The 16650-nt window shown below is 55.0% G+C and overlaps 1 protein-coding gene and 2 long non-coding RNA genes across 5 annotated transcripts in view; 2 read left to right on the top strand and 1 right to left on the bottom strand.

Moving 5' to 3' along the window:
* Window positions 1-228: 228 nt before the first annotated feature.
* Window positions 229-2688, top strand: LOC109324430. The gene is made up of 3 exons (XR_002104929.1): window positions 229-436; window positions 1509-1589; window positions 2143-2688. It is a non-coding gene; the product is annotated as an uncharacterized LOC109324430 (long non-coding RNA).
* Window positions 2689-7544: 4856 nt separating this feature from the next.
* LOC109324432 lies at window positions 7545-9838 on the top strand. The gene is made up of 2 exons (XR_002104931.1): window positions 7545-7619; window positions 8747-9838. It is a non-coding gene; the product is annotated as an uncharacterized LOC109324432 (long non-coding RNA).
* Window positions 9839-13518: 3680 nt separating this feature from the next.
* LOC109324418 (zinc finger protein 883-like) overlaps window positions 13519-16650 on the bottom strand; it is a 4896-nt gene continuing 1764 nt past the window's right edge. Inside the window, exons 3-4 of one of the 3 annotated variants that reach the window (XM_019556415.1) lie at window positions 15824-15940; window positions 13519-15363 (exon numbers count right to left, since the gene is read on the bottom strand). In XM_019556415.1, coding sequence (XP_019411960.1) covers window positions 13931-15363; window positions 15824-15940 — 1550 coding nt within the window. In that variant the 3' untranslated portion in view covers window positions 13519-13930. Of the gene's footprint in view, window positions 15367-15462; window positions 15615-15823; window positions 15941-16650 lie in introns of those variants that run through there. The other 2 variants (XM_019556414.1, XM_019556416.1) reach the window with 2 other exon arrangements.

Genomic DNA, 16650 nt, shown 5'->3' on the forward strand with positions numbered 1-16650 from the left:
GAGATGATTGCGGCACAGATGGTGGCACAAGGGCATCAGCGGGACTGGCTCCAGGTCAGGACCAAGATAAAGTCCCTGAAATCCCTCTATGTGAGGGGCAGGGATGCCAAGAGGGTGCCTGGGGCAGCCAAGAACATGATCCCCTTCCACAAGGAGCTTGCAGACATCCTTGAGAGGGATCACGCTGTGACTCCTCGCTGTACAGTCCAGCGCACAGCCTTGGACCAGCAAGAGGGGGAGAGCAGTGAGGCAGCCTCCTCTCAGCACCTGCCTGCTGCCCCCCAAGAAAATTGTGAGGACCTGGTGTCCTCTGTGGCCCTGATCCTGAGCCCCATTGCTGAACCTGGAACGCAGGTGACCCAGGAGGTGGCCCCAGGACAGGATGGTTGCAAGTCAGAGGTCCCAGAAAGTGAGCACCCTGCAGGAAACCTCTCTGGTAAGTCGGGGTTTAGATGGGGTAAAAGGTGGCTGGTGTTTGCCTGGTGTGTTTGGCGGCTTTGGAGGATGATGGATGGGGGCTTGTGGCTAGGCTTAGAGCTTTGAGATGGGGTCTTAGCGTGCAGTGTTGTGGGGCCCGAACTTAGGGGTGGGCACCTCTGCAAACTGGGCTAGCTAGGGGCTGGAGTTAGAGGCCACGTTGATGGATGGCCTCCCTACCCCAGCACTTAGCCAGGAGGATAAAGACATTGTAATGTGCCCAGTGCATGAGTGGTGTCGATCAGTAGCACGTGCATGCATTCCATGGCCAGCCACCCAGGCCTTTTCAAGGGTAAATTCACGGGCCATCCCGATTCCCAGCCTTGCAACGGGCTAGAAAGTTAGAACAGTTTTTGAAGTGCAGTTTTAAAGATGGTTGGAACCTTGTATTGTGTTATAAGTGCTTTCCAAGTGTACCTGCTCTCAAGGTAAATGCTCCGTTAACCCGTTATTTGCATGATACCACTAACGTGTAGTAGTGGCCTGAGTTTCCCTCAGCGTAGGGCAACTGAGGCTTGAGCAATACCTTGGGTTAACTGGATTGAAAAATGGTTTTGGAGGCTACCACAGCCCCCTTTGAAGGTGGGATCTGTATGGGTGGGGGGGCAGCTCCACCCCACCCCTGGGAGGTCATGCCATGGTAAGGCCAAAGACTCACCTGACATTTCAATACTCAGTACAAATCTGGTAACACTGGGGAACCAAGGACTGGAATGTCTACCCTCAGTCATCAATGTGAGACATGATAGCACCGCTTCATGGCATTGTATTACCTTTAGCAATTGTGTTGGTTGTCAGGGGCTCTGGAGGCCTGTGGGGAATTGACTATGCAGAGGCTGGGGCTTTCCTTCCCATTACCTGGTTGCCAGGCACAGGTGGGATGCTCTGCTTTGCTCTGGAGGATGTGAACCCCTCCTGGTCTGCAGCAGAATCTTCTTCTTTTTGCTGCATCTCTTGGGCTTCCAGTGTCACAAGCCCTGAGATCTAGAGTCCATGTGCAGTTTAACCCCAAGGTCTTTGTCATGTTGCAGATTTTTCTGATGCCTGGAACTCACTGGCAGACGACAGCTCTGTGGGCTCATTCCCTGGACCGGACCCTTCAGTACAAGCAGGTAGGAAACAGAGCTGTGCTTCTGCCAGAAGGGAGAGCGCATTTCAAGCTTGGCTCATTAGCTGCACAGTCTCCCATCCCAAAAGGTGTCCCTGAGGGATGAGGGCTGACATTGAATGGCTTTTCACTGTAAGGGCCTTCTTGCATGGTAATTTTGGGTTGCTCCTGGAGCTCTTAGTTCTTGGATTGTCTACACCTTAACACCTTCAAGTGGTTGTAGGCACTCATAACCTGGCCCAAAGTTAGGCCACTCCAGGGTAAGATTATCTCTGTTCTACACAACCCAGCTCCTGTTCCATTAAGGTGTGGTCACTCCCTAGATATGATCCTCTTAAGTATTAGTCCTCCAGTATCCCAAGGTGCAGTGCCCCTCTTCCAACCCTCGTGCGTGGACAAACATTCCACCCCCCGCATTCTACTGCCCATGGGGCAGATCTGGCACCAAGTCAACTCCTGTCCTGCCCCTAGGGTTGTGACCTTCCCACCACTCACGGATGCAACCCCGTGCAAACACCCTGCAGAGCACATACCAGTGAGGCAGCTAGTGAGCTTAGATGTTTCCTCCATTGACCTCCAGATTACTTAGGCAGCATGAACCAAAGGATGCCCTTTTTGGACCCCATCAAGCGGGCACCCAATTGGAGCCATGGTGAGGTGCTGGACCTGATCGCGATATGGGGAGAGATGAGGAGAACCATTGCAACTGCAGCGAAGGGAACTAAAGGAAACCGGCAGAAACAGGCTGTTTGTGAGAGGATTGCGGCGCAGATGGTGGCATGGGGACATCAGCGGGACTGGCTTCAGGTCAGGACCAAGATAAAGTCCCTGAAATCCCTCTACATGAGGGGCAAGGATGCCAAGAGGGTGCCTGGGGCAACAAAGAATGCAATCCCCTTCCACAAAGAGCTTGCAGACATCCTTGAGGAGGATCATATTGTGGCTCCTTGCCATACAGTCCAGTGCACAGCCTTGGGCCCCATCTGCTGCGACCAGCAAGAGGGGGACAGTGGTGAAGCAGCCTCCTCCCAGCAGCTGCCTGCTGCCCCCCAAGAAGGTTGTGGGGACCTGGTGTCCTCTGTGGCCCTGATCCTGAGCCCCGTTGCTGAACCTGGAATGCAGGAGACTCAGGAGGTGGCCCCAGGACAGGATGGTTGCAAGTCAGAGGTCCCAGAAAGTGAGCACCCTGCAGGAAACCTCTTTGGTAAGTTGGGGTTTGGATGGGAGAGAGGATGGCTGGTGTTGGCCTGGTGTGCTATGTTGTAGCTTTGGAGGGTGCTGGATGGCAGCTTGGGGGTGGCTCTGGGATGGGTTTTTTGGGGGCCCTAGCCTGGGGGTGGGCACCTTTACACACTGGGCTAGCTAGGAGCTGGGATTACAGGCGATGCTGGTTGATTGTTCCTTACGCCGGCATTTAGCCAGGAGCGTGAAGGCATTCTGATGTCCCCAATCCATGATTTGTCAATCAGTGGCATGCCCATTCGCTCTATGTCCTTCTGGCCAGGCCTGCTCAAGGGTAGAAGATTTCATTCGTGAGCCAGGCCCGCCCCCATCTTCGCAGTCAGCTATAAATTAACAGAGTTTCAAAGAGTAGCTTAATAAATGGGTGGAGGATCCTATCAGGTAATAATTACTTTATATCTGTAGCTGCTCTCAAGCTATATGCACAGTAAACCAGCTCATTGCATAATGCCTGTAACATGTAATGGTGGCCTACATTTGGATCAGGATAGGGCAGGTTAGGGCAGGACGATATCATGGCTAACTGGAGGAAAAAATGGGTTTGGAGGTTCCTGCTGGGGCAGGGACGGGCAATTATTTTGGGCGGAGGGCTGCTTGCTGAGTTTTGGCAAGCCTTTGAGTGCCACATGACAGGCAGCCAGGGGCAGATAAATATTAATTTTCTAAATTTTTTAGGAGCCCCGCAGGCCAGATAGAATGACCTGGCGGTCCGCATTTTGCGCACCCCTGTGCTAGGACTAACTCTTTACAGGGGGTTATCTCCATCCCCAGGAAAATCATGCAGTAGTAGGACCAAAGCCTTACCTCATATCTTAATATTCAGTACATATCTGGTGTCCTTGGGAACCGTGGACTGGAACATGCACCTTCAGTCAGGAATGGGATTGCTGATACCCCCTTCAGGGGCATGGTTTTATTCCTTAGCACTTGCTTTGGTGGTCAGGGGATCTGGGAGCCCATTGGATTGGACTCTAGAGAGACTGGGGCTTTTCCACCCATTACCTGGGTCCCTGATGCAAGTGGGATGCTCTACTGTGGGGGATATAAACCCTGGTTTGCACCGGAATCTCCTTCTCTCTTCTGCATCTCTGGGGCCTTCAGTGCCACAAGCCCTGAGACTTAGAGTGCAGTTTAACTCCAAGATCTTTGTCATGATGCAGACTTCTCTGATGCCTGGGACTCGTTGGCAGAGGACAGCTCTGTGGGCTCATTCCCTGGATCTGGCCCTTCACTGCAAGCAGGTAGGAAGCAGAGCTCTGTTTCTTTCAGAAGATAGAGCAGATTTCAAGCCTGGTTCATTAGCTGCGCATTCTCCCATCCCAAAAGGCGTCCTTGAGGGATGAGGGCTGGCAGAATGGCTTATCTCTGTAAGGGCCTTGTTACATGGTAATTTTGGGTGGCCCCTGGAGCTTTTAGCTCCTGGATTGTCCGCACACTAACACCTTCAAGTGGCTGTAAGCACTCATTATGTGGCTCAAGCTTAGGCCGCTCCAGGGTAGGATTATCTCTGTTCTGCTCTACCCAGCTCCTGTTCCATTAAGCTGTGGGCACTTCCCACGGGTGATTCACCCAAGTCTGAGTCCAGTTTCCCAGGACAAAGTGGCCCTTCTCCCACTCTCCTCTTCTGTGTGGACAAAAATCCCACGCCCTGAAATCTACTGCCCAGTGGGTAGTACTGAAACCAAACCAACTCCCTCTGCCCACCCCACAGGGCTGTGACCTTCCTACCCCTAAGGGAAGGAACCCCGGGCAAACAGCCCGCAGAGCACATACAAGCTTAAACAAGCTTGCTTAAACGTCTCCTTCTTCGACCTCCAGCTCACTCAGGCAGCATAAGTCAAAAGATGACCCCCCTGGACTCTGTCAGACGGGCACCTAATTGGAGCCATGTTGAGGTGCTGGACCTGATCGCAATATGGGGAGAGATGAGGAGAACCAGTGCAACTGCAGGCAAGGGATCTAAAGGAAACCGTCAGAAACAGGCGATTTGTGAGAGGATTGCAGCACAGATGGTGTCACGAGGGCATCAGCGGGACTGGCTCCAGGTCAGGACCAAGATGAAGTCCCTGAAATCCCTCTATGTGAAGGGCAGAGATGCCAATAGAGTGCCTGGGGCAGCCAAGAACACGATCCCCTTCCACAAAGAGCTTGCAGACATCCTTGAGAGGGGTCGCACTGTGGCTCCTTGCCATACAGTCCGGTGCACAGCCTTGGGCCCTTCCTGCTGTGACCAGCAAGAGGGGGACAGCGGTGAGGCAGCCTCCTCCCAGCAGTTTCCTGCTGCCCTCCAGGAAAGGTCTGAGGATCTGGTGTCCTCCGTGGCCCTGATCCTGAGCCCCATCGCTGAACCTAGAACGCAGGAAACCCAGGAGGTGGCCCCAGGACAGGATGGTTGCAAGTCAGAGGTCCCAGAAATTGAGCACCCTGCAGGAAACCTCTCTGGTAAGCTGTGGTTTAGGTTGGGTAGAGGGTCTCAGGTGTTGGCCTGGTATGGTGTTTGGGGACCTTGGAGGGTTATGGATAGGATCTTGGTGGTGGGCTTGGGGCTTTGGGATGGGGTTTATCTTGGGGTGTCTTGGGGTCCCAGCTTCTGGGTGTTCACCTTTGCACGCTGGAATAGCTAGGAACTGGGATTACAGGCCATGCTGATCGATTGACCCCCACTGCAGCACTTAACCAGGAGGACAAAGGCATTGTGATGTGCCCAGTGCATGAGTGGTGGCAATCAGTAGCATGCCCGTGCTTTCCATGGCCTGCAAGCCAGGCCTGTTCAGGGGCAAATGTTTTCATTCATTCCTGGGCCATCCCCATTCCCATATTTGCAGTCAGGCAGAAAGTTAGAACACCTTTTCAAGGTGTAACTTTATAGTTTGAGCTTGTTATCATGTGATAACTACATGTGGGTCATCTCAAGGAAACTGTACATTTAATCAGTTCATTGCACAATGTGGAGCGTGTATTGTTGGGCTAAATTTCAATCAGGATGAGGCAGATGAGGACAGGGTGATATCTGTGGTTAACTGGAGGGAAAAATGAACTTGGAGGTTCCTGCTAGGGCTGCCACAACCTTCTTTACAGGTGATCTCTTTACAGGGGGTCGTCTCTAATCCCAGGGAAGTAATGCAGTGGTAGGGCCAAAGCCTCACCTCACTTCACATCTCAATATTTAGTACAAATCTGGTATCCTTGGGGACCCATGGATTGGAAAGTGGGCCTTCAGTATGCAGCGTAAGAGGTGATACCATGACTCAGTTACATTGTATTATCCCTTAGCAATGGTCTTGGTGGTCTGGAGCTCAGGGAGCCCATTGGGATTACACTATACAGTGACTGAGGATTTTCCACCCATTACCTGGGTCCCAGATGCAAGTGGGATGCTGTGCTCTGCTCTGGGGGATATTAATTCCTCCTGGTCTGCACAGGAATCTCCCTCTTTCTGCTACATGTCTGAGGCCTTCAGTGCCACAAGCCCTGAGACCTAGAGTCCATGTGCAGTTTAACCTTAGGGTCTTTGTCATGGTGCAGATTTCTCTGATGCCTGGATCTCCTTGGCAGAGGACAGCTCTGTGGGCTCATTCCCTGGAACTGGCCCGTCAGTGCAAGCAGGTAGGAAGCAGAGCTCTGCTTCTTCCAGAAGAGAGAGTAAATTTCAAGCCTGGTTCATTAACTGCACATTCTCCCATCCCAAAAGGTGTCCTTGAGGATGAGGGCTGACAGAATGGCTTATCTTTGTAAGGGCTTTGCTACCCAGTCATTTTAGGTAGCTCCTGGAGCTCTTAGCCCCTGTATTTTTCTCTTATTAACACCTTCAGATGTTTTAAACACTCATTATGAGGCTCAATTAGATGACGCTAGTGCAGGATTATGTCTGATCAGCGCTACTCGGCTCCTGTTCCATTAAACTGTGGCCGCTCCCTAGAGATGATCCATCCAAGTTGAAGTCCTCCAGTATGCTGAGATACAGTAATGCCTCTCCACCCCCTTACATCTGTGTGGACCAACTTTTTATCCCCTGAACTCTCTTGCCCAGGGAGCAGTTCTGAAACCAAGCCAGCTCCCTGGGGTGTGGCCTTCCCTCCCAACAAGGTACAACCCCATGCAAACAGCCTGTAGAGCACAAAGCAGCTAGCCAGCTTATGAACTTAAACTTTCCTCCATCAACCTCCAGCTCACTTAGCCAGCATGAGCCAAAAGATGCCCACCCTGGACTCTGTCAAGCGGGCACCTAATTGGAGCCGTGATGAGGTGCTGGACCTGATCGCTATATGGGGAGAGATGAGGAGAGCCATTGCAACTGCAGCGAAGGGAACTAAAGGAAACCGGCAGAATCAGGCCATTTGTGAGAGGATTGCGGCACAGATGGTGTCACGAGGGCATCAGCGGGACTGGCTCCAGGTTAGGACCAAGATAAAGTCCCTGAAATCCCTCTATGTGAGGGGCAGGGATGCCAGTAGAGTGCCTGGGGCAGCCAAGAACACGATCCCCTTCCACAAAGAGATTGCAGACATCCTTGAGAGGGATCACATTGTGGCTCCTCGCCATAGAGTCCAGTGCACAGCCTTGGGCCCTTCCTCCTGTGACCAGCAAGAGGGGGACAGCGGTGAGGCAGCCTCCTCCCATCAGCCATCTTCTGCCCACCAACGAAGTTGTGAGGACCTGGTGTCCTCCGTGGCCCTGATCCTGAGCCCCATCACTGAACCTGGAACACAGGAGACTTGGGAGGTGGCCCCAGGACAGGATGGTTGCAAGTCAGAGGTCCCAGAAATCGAGTGCCCTGGAGGAAACCTCTTTGGTAAGTCAGGACTTGGGTGAGGGAGAGGATACGTGGTTTTGGCCTGGTGTGGTGTTTGGGGGCATTGGAGGGTGACGGACAGGATCTTGGGGGTGGGCTTGGGGCTTTGGGATGGTTTCTCATCTTGGGGTGTCTTGGCCTCCTAACTTGTGGGTGTTCACCTTTGCATGCTGGGGCTAGCTAGGAAGTGGGATTACAGGCCATGCTGATTGATTGACCCCCACTGCAGCACTTAACCAGGAGGACAAAGGCATTGTGATGTGCCCAGTGCATGAGTGGTGGCAATCAGTAGCATGCCCGTGCATTATATGGACTGCCAGCCAAGCCTGTTCAAGGGTAAATTATTTCATTCATGGGTCATCCCCCTACCTGGCCAAACATCCCCTTCACACTGTGCGCTGCTTGTGAATCCTACTGTGCACTGCTCTGGCCCCCAAGCTTGTGCAACCATGAACCTCCCCCACCGTCCCTGCCCTTTGCCCTTAGTGCTGATTACTGAATTTGACTGAGGCGGCTACTCACTCAGAGCCCAGGCCTCTGCCAAACCTGGCCAGGTCTTGGGGATGTCTAGGGCTGGGCACCGGTCTTCCCTGTTCCCTGGGGCTGCAAGGGGTTCGGGATGGGCTTGACAGTAGTCAGAAACATGCTTCTGCTAGTTGGGCTGTGGCGAAGAGAGAAGCTGCAGCTCTATTCCCCAGCAGCCTCGTGATGGAAAAAGCTAATCCAGTCTCAGACTTGTTTCTACTAACCCTGCATCTCTGGCCCCATGTCCCAGACCGGCCAGTGTCCTGTGACCTAGCAGGCCAGCCTTCAGACCCCCTGGAGCAGCATAGGTAGAGTTGGTAGCCAGGAGGGGACTTACCGTGGTGGAGTTGCACTCTGGTCTTGCTGTTCCCATGAACGTGCCTGGGCAGAGCAAGACAAGCACAATTTACCCCTCATACTGTCTTAACTCTTGTAGTGTTTTGAAATCCTGATGTGAACGTACTGATGTCGGGGCACCTGTCACATTTGTGGGGGATTGATTGAAGGGCTGAATACACGTGGCCAGCACATAGGGTTGAGCCAGACCTTTGGAAACTGTCTCCGTGCCATTGCTTCTTTCTTCTTCTTGTCTCAATCCCCAGGAAATCCTACAGATGAGAGAGGCCTCTGCATCTAGCAGTGCAGATGGTGCCACGTGGCCTCAAGCGGACACTTTAGCTCAGAGGATATCCCATAGCCGAAGGTGACAGAGAGAGTACCACAATCAACTTCTTGATGACACTGGAGACTCATCTGCACGCCGAGCAGAGAGCGCTGAGCGTTAGCTTTCTTCCTATGGGGTCAGGCAGGAAGAGACCGCATCCACTCTACAGGCTCTTCAGCAGTCTTCTGAGGCTGGGGAGGAGCAGGTAACATCCTGGTCGTGTGATGCCGTAGATGCGTGGAGTCCATTCTGGTTGATGTGGCCATTGCCCCCAATAGAACAGCCACAACTGTAGAGAAGGCAGCTACTGCCAAGGCCACGGCTGTGGCTTAGGCAGCGAATGCAGTGGTCATGGTGGCTGCTGCCACAGTCGTGGCTATAGAGAGGATAGCTTCTGCCATGGAGGAATACTACTGCACCCGGACAGCAAGGCTGGCCTGTCACCCTCTCTCTGACCACAGGCATTGGTCCTAGCCTCCAGCTGAGCTGAGCTACCATGGGGTCTTGCCATGTCCTCCCATTTCTGCCTTCCGTCCCTGGCTGGCAATTGTCCCAAGTGGTTGCTGGAACTATAGGGATGCTCCACAGGCATGCTGGGTGCATGCCTCCCTACATTACATCTGTGATACTACCACCCCTCCAGGTGACAGGATGGCAAGCAGGAAGCATGGGTCTGGCATGTGCAAAGGAGCAGCGCTTGCCTTCCCTGGGTGGGCAGGGAACACCACTGGCATCCCAGGTGCTTGCACCCCAGGAAGCACCATCAAAAGATAGCTGCTAAGCTTTGATGACCTGACTCAGTTCCCCAGCAGCGCAGTCAGAAAACTCTGCCACGCAGGTGCAGCTCAGGCTCTGATTAGGCTCAGGGGAGCTGCAGCCAGCGTGCCACAGTTCTCCCAAGTAGCAGGGGAGGGGGTAGCCAGCCCCCTGGCTATATGCCATGGTTTTATTTGGCAGGTTGCACCATAGTTTGCAGCTTGCACGTGCGTGACTTTGTGTTTATTGGGAACAAATAAAGTTTGCACTTTTTGGGGGAACAAATAAAATTTGCACTTTTTTTACGTCTGCACTGAGCTCCTTGTGCACTTCCAGCCCACATGTCTTCTCCAGCTCAAGGTCCCAAATGTTCCTCGCAAGTTCCCTGCACACTTCCCTCCAGCCTGCACGTGCAGCTAGGTAGGTTGAGGGAGGGGGAGGAAATGAGTGGACAGTTGTGTGCCTTTTGCACTGAAGTGCCCTTGCACTGAAGGGCCTCACTGTTAGCCTGACTTCTTTCCCAGCAGATACATCCTCCCTCCTCCCATAGTGCATTGTGTGGTGGTTGCTTTGGGGTGTGAACTGCAAGCACAATGCCAACAATTCACAAATCTTTCATGGGGTGTGTGGAAAGACAGCCCTCCCCACCAGCCCCAGATAGGAATGCTTCAGTGAGCGCAGTGGCCACTGCCCCATGCCTTCTGCCCTTTCCAGAGCAGGCCAGCCCCCAAAGCCTCGTTCCCCTCCTCCCAACTACAGATCCCCAGAAGCCCCACTCCCTGACCCCCCTGAATCACTCAGGGAACATACACTGCACCACTGAATGAAGGGCATTTACTGAGAGTGAACGTTTCAGTGCTTAGTTCCACTGGCCCTCCTGCCCCTCCTGCGAAGCAACACCCTCCTCCAAGGCCTCCCTGATAAGAGTGGCCTCATGGTAGGACTGCCCATGATGCTTGACTGGGGGTCCCCCTTCACCAGAGCCACCATGTGCATTTGGTTTAAGAGGCTGCCTGGAGGCATCAGCACCCTGGTGGCTAGAAAAGCTTCCCCGCTTAACTCACACACATCATGCCAGATGCAAGCTGCAGCCACAAAGGTGGGAACATTTTGCAGCTGGATCTCAAGGTGGACCCCTAGGGCCCTCCAGCATGCCTTCAGTCACCCAGAGACATGCTCGACCTCCATGTGGCAGACGCTTAGTCGATAGTTGAAGTTCTTCCAGGGGTCCAGTCTTCCAGCGTAGGGTTTCATGAGCCATGGAAGAAGCAGGCAGGTTGGATTCCTGATGGTCAGGGAGAATGGACAGGTCAGCCAGCTCCATGGTGGGCGCACCAGGGGAACCCAGAGTTTCTAAACACTCATCCTGCCCACCCAACATTTATATGGGTGAACCAGCACTGTTGGGCCACGACAGCCTGAAGAATGATGGAGAAACCTTTCCTGCTGATGTAATCTGAGGCATGGCGAGGGCAGGACAGAATGGGGATGTGGGTCCCATCAGTGGCCTGCACACAGTTCAGGAACTCCAGCTGTTTGAAGCCAGCAGTCACACCTGGATCCCCGGGCCAAAGCATTGGAGGCCCCAGCTGCTGCAGAATTGCCTCCCCCACTTTGTGCATGGCAAGCGATGCCCGTGCGTTCTCTGCACCAAATTGGTTGGCCGAGCACCGAATGCTGTCAGGATTTGCCAGTTTCCAGGTTACCATTATGACCCATCTCCATGGACACGGGGCATCAAAGCCCGATGTCTGGTGCTGAAGCAGGGGAGTGAGCTTGGGGCAAAGGTCCATGAACGTGCCCATGCAGCAGCAGCAGCTCCACCCCTCCCCAGTGCCCGGTGCACGCTCCAAGGCAGAGGGCACTGAGCTCCTGGCCAGGCTTCTGCCCGGTGAGGCTGTCTGTGTGCAGCTCTGACCCTGCGGTCATTCACAGACCAGGGCCCAGCCCCTAATGAGTTGAAGCTCAGGTAAAGTTCTCCCTGCTGGTGGGGAAGGCGTGCAGGGGGAAGAGGGCCAGGACTCATCAGTTATCTGGGCTCTGCTGGGCCGGGGCCTGGGCACAGCTAATGTGGTGTGACACCATGTTCCCACACACCACTTTGGGTTGTGCCACATGGGCACAGCTGGAGCAGCTGGCACAGCTCCTGCCATCCCTGGAACAACTCCCCAAAACTCAGTAAGTGCCTCCCCCAGCCACACAGACACCATGTTCCCAGCCCAACAGCCGTAGTCTCTGCCAAGGGAGACTCGCGCTCCCGCCACTAACGCACAGGGTCTGGTGCCGGTCTGCAGGGAAGGAGACAACACACTTCACTATCCTGCGAAGGGAGAAACAGGCCCACGACCCAGTTTCTCTTCTCCACGCTCCCACACAGCCCAGGCACAGGGTGTGGGGAGTGGGCCGCCTTGGCGAACAGCTCCCGTGGGGCCCCCACAGCGAAGTCCCACTGCAAGGGCACCACCAGCCCCACGTGCCTTCCAACCCAGCTGCACAACACCCCCTCGCACTGCCCTGTGCACTGCCCTGTTGCAGCAGGACCCTGCCTGGCTCGCAGCCCTGTAGGGCCCCTCCAGCCCGTCTCCTCCACACTCCCCCACAACCCGAGCCCCCCTTCCCCACAGCCAGCACAGGCCACAGCTCCCTGCCTGGCTCCACATCCCCACCCCCCCTTTACCCCCTCTGGTCCCACAGCTATATGGCTGCGTTATCTGTCCACCCCTCGCCTGGCCCCACTCGCCTCCCAGGCATGAGAGAAACTTGTGCCCAGCCCGTGCCCCAAGCCCTGCTGGTGCCCCTCTCTGCTCCTTCGGGCAGTGGCTGCCCACTCTGCAGTGCCGCCACCCTCCACCCCACTCTGGGAGGCAGTGATGCCAACATGATGTCAAACCCTGTATGTAGCTCCCTGCATGGGAAGCATGGCCCCTGCCCACTGGTGAGCTGGGAAGAGGGCAGAGTGCAGGGGGAGGCAGCACGGGAGGAGGGGGATGCTGGGGCAGGAGGACAGGGAGGGTGTGCAGTCAAGACCAGCAGCATCTGGCCTCCAGCCAGGCACTGCCGCCAGCACACCGGTGCCAAGCAGCGACCTTCATCCCAGGCCGGTGCCCCTGGGCCAGCATCTGCCTAGAGCTCCCAGTGCTCAGCAGGACCCAAAAGCACCCATGATGCTCGCAGCAGTGAGGTGAGATCCAGCGCCCCAATGCCACAGCAGGTGCTGGCGGTGCTGGAGCAGGTCCTGGCCGTCCTGCCCTGGGGGCGGGCGCTGGAGACCTGCACCGAGGCGGTGGCTGCCTGCGGGGTTTCATCTGGGGCAAGTGGAGGAGAAGCTCCAGGCGCCGTCCCCGTGTCTGGCACGCTCCCTCCCACAGCTCTCCCAGGCCCTGGTCGCTGCGACGCCTCTGCCTCGTCCCCAGGTCCCAGTGCACGGGAAGGTGCAGGAAATGTCCCTGGACAGGATGGCCCCCACCGCGGCGTTGTGGGGTCATCTTCAATCCTGGCTGGAACGGCCCCCACCCCTTCGCGTGGCCATGCCCCTGAAGGCAGCAGGGCAGGCCCTATGAGGAGAGGCTACAGGACCTGAACCTGTTCAGCCTCCACAAGAGAAGGCTGAGGGGGATCTAGTGGCCTGTTACAAACTAGTCAGAGGGGATCAGCAGGCACTGGGGGAGTCCCTGTTCCCGAGCACCGCCAGGAGTGACCAGGAATAATGGTCACAAGCTGGCAGAGGGGAGATTCAGACTAGACATCAGGAGGTGCGACTTCACTGTCAGGGCAGCTGGGATCTGGAACCAACTTCCAAGAGAAGTGGTGCTGGCCCCTACCCTGGGGGTCTTTAAGGAGGTTAGATGCACACCTTCCTGGGGTCATTTGACCCCAGTAATCTTTCCTGCCATGGCAGGGGGTCGGACTTGATGATCTACCCAGGTCCCTTCCAACCCTAGAAACTATGATACAACAGTAGGAAACATTTCATTCAGCATTACTAGGAGTGCAATTAGCAGTACGGCTGGCTGGACCATCCAAGTGGCAGGGTCATCCAAGTCTCATTGGTTCATCCTCTCTTCCAAACCTCCAGTGTCCCCGGATGTTGCCAACAGAGCCATTGACCTAGGAGAAGCCAGGGCCCCTGCGGCGCAGCCCCGGGCTCACCTGTCTCCTCCATCCCTGCTGCAGCATGTTACTCCGCGACAACCCGTTTAAGACACCACTGAGAGAACATTCCCATCCCCATCCCCACGGCTGTGCCTGGAGAAGGGGTTGTGGGGGCATTTCAGGCCAGGTGCAGCCAGACCTTCCCCCACCCCCCTTGAGGTCACAGGCTGTGGGGAGAAGCGGGGAGATGCGAGCTAGCAGAAATGGACCAGTGTCAATGGCGAGGGGCTGGTCTGTGGGTTCGCTGGTGCCTGATGAGAATAGAGCTCTGCCTGAAACTCTTCCCACAGTCAGCGCAGTGGTGCGGCTTTTCACCAGTGTGGACACGAAGGTGAACACGGAGCTTGGATGGGTAATTAAAGCTCTTCCCGCATTCTGGGCAGTGGTGCAGCTTTCTCCCCGTGTGCTGGTGGACACGGAGCATGGATGGGTGGGGAAAGGTCCTCCCACCATCAGCACAGGGGCATGGCATCCCCTTGGCATGGAGGCACTGGTGGGCTTGGAGCCTGGATGTGCATGGCAAGTTCTTCCCACTGGTGCACAGGGATGACTTGGCCCCACAGGGGTCACACCAGTGGGCATGGAGATGATGCTGCCCAGCAAAGCTCTTCCTGCACTGGGCGCAGCGGGAAGGCCTTTCCCTGGTGTGCACGCGCTGGTGGTCACGGAGCTTGGACGGGAAGGCAAAGCTCTTTCCACACTGGACACAGTGGTAAGGTTTCTCTCCAGTGTGGATGAGCTGGTGATCGCGGAGCTTGGATGGGAAGGCAAAGCTCTTCCCACACTGGGCACAGTGGTGTGGTTTCTCTCCGGTGTGGACAAGTTGGTGCACTCGAAGCTTGGATGCGTGGACAAATCCCTTCCCACACTCAACACAGCGGTATGGTTTCTCCCCAGTATGGACATGCTGGTGCTGGGCGAGAGAAGAGTTGTGCCTGAAGCTCTTCCCACAGGCAGAGCACTGGTATGGCTTCTCCCCAGTGTGGAGGCGCTGGTGGTCTTGGAGGAGGTCCAGGCGGGCAAAGCACTTCCCACACCTGGCACACTGATGCGGCTTTTCCCCAGTGTGGACATGTTGGTGATGGGAGAGTGTGGAACTGTGCCTGAAGGCCTTCCTGCATATGATACATTGATATGGCTTCTCCCCAGTGTGGACCCGCTGGTGGACTCGGAGGTGATCTGAGCGGGTGAAGCGCTTCCCACACTCAGGGCACTGGTATAGCTGCTCCCCAGTGTGCAGGCGCCGGTGGACATGGAGGCCGTTCAGGCGGGTGAAGCTCTTTCCACACTCAGGGCAGAGGTGGGGGCGCTCCCCCAAGTGTATTCTCTGGTGCTCAATGAGGCTGTGCTTATACCAGAGGCTCTTTCTGCCCTCAGCGCTGGGATGGGCTGTCTCAATCCTGTGGGTCCCTCCATGCACTGTGAAGCTCTCACCACCTTGATACGCTGGCTCCCCTCTGTGCATGCTGTCCTGCTGGCTCACATTTCCCTGTGCCTTGGATCCTTCCCTGCACACAGGACTCTGCTGGGATTTGTCTGTTCTCTCTCCGCATTGCACGAGGGGCTGGCTTCTAGCTGGAAGCAGCTCCAGGTTTGCAGGCCCTTCCTTAGGAGGCTGCTGCTCAGCTCTGCTCTGTTCCCTGGTACCTGCTAGGTGGCAAAAAGAGAAAACATTTTGACTCCTCTGTTCTGAGATGGGTCTCATGGCAAGGCAAAGCCTTGCTGCTTGGGTACTCAATGTCATACCCAGATTCCCAGTAGTTCTGGTCTCAAATCCAAGCCCCATCTGAGTAGGGAGAATTCAGAGATGCAACAGCTAAGTCTGCGCTGTCTCTAGTCAGAGTCATGTGTGTGGCATATGTGCTAGCACAGGATGGAAACAGCCCTCTGATCTAGGACTGAAGTGAGGAAGGGAACAGTTGCCCATGCCCACATAACTGAACTGCAGAGTGCGTGAACGTACATCTCCCAGGACAACACAGATCTGGGTAAACTGTGAGAGGTCGGTGCCTTGGGGCAGGACCTCGGCGCAGGTCTGCAGGGCTCCAGGTCCGAGTGGCTCATGGCGAGGAATGGGACTGGGGGAGCAGAAATGCCTGGAACTCACCTGGGGACAGGCCCTCAGTCCACATGCTTTCTCCATGGTCCTCATCATCACAGACCCAGAGCTCCACCTCCCCTCGCTCAATGCGGCTGATTAAGTCTGGTGTGGGACCTCCATACCCTGTGTAAGGAAGTGCATAAATGGTGGTAATCTGTGCTTTCTCTCTATCCACTGATGGAACAGGATCTGGGGAATAAATCCAATGGACTCAAACATTGTAAGGGGGGCTTGAAGGAAAAGGGAAGGTGAACGTTTAGCATCAAGGAGATGGCACTCCAGGCAGAAGCCCTCAACAGGTACATGGAAGGGTGGGCATATCAAATATGAATCATGAAGGACTGGGAAGTATATAAAGGATGCAAAATGCCCAGTAGCAGCATGGAAGGTAGAGAGAGGTGTGACGATCCGTGATGTAGTAGGAAGGAAAAGGAAGATTTTACACAGTTTTTAGATGCCAAACTGAAACGTGAGAATGGACACACAGCAGGATACAACCAGGTTATCATTACAATTCTAGGCAGAGAACTGGAAATGGCTTTAATCTTGATGAAGGTTTGTGGAGGCCTGAGAGCCACTTTAGCAACAGTCTGACCAACGATTTCATTTCCATTCACCCCACCCCACAACTCAATTTTAGGGGTGTACCAATAAAGACTTTGGGCCAGTGCCGATGGCCGATTCTTAATGAGCCATTATTCATAGATTCATAGATGCTAGGGTCGGAAGGGACCTCAATAGATCATCAAGTCCGACCCCCTGCATAAGCAGGAAAGAGTGCTGGGCCTACATTACTCCAGCTAGATACACATCTAGCCTTCGCTTGAAGACCC

Source organism: Crocodylus porosus, unplaced genomic scaffold, assembly GCF_001723895.1.
Source record: "Crocodylus porosus isolate Cpor-Errol unplaced genomic scaffold, CroPor_comp1, whole genome shotgun sequence".
NCBI classification, from domain to species: domain Eukaryota; kingdom Metazoa; phylum Chordata; order Crocodylia; family Crocodylidae; genus Crocodylus; species Crocodylus porosus.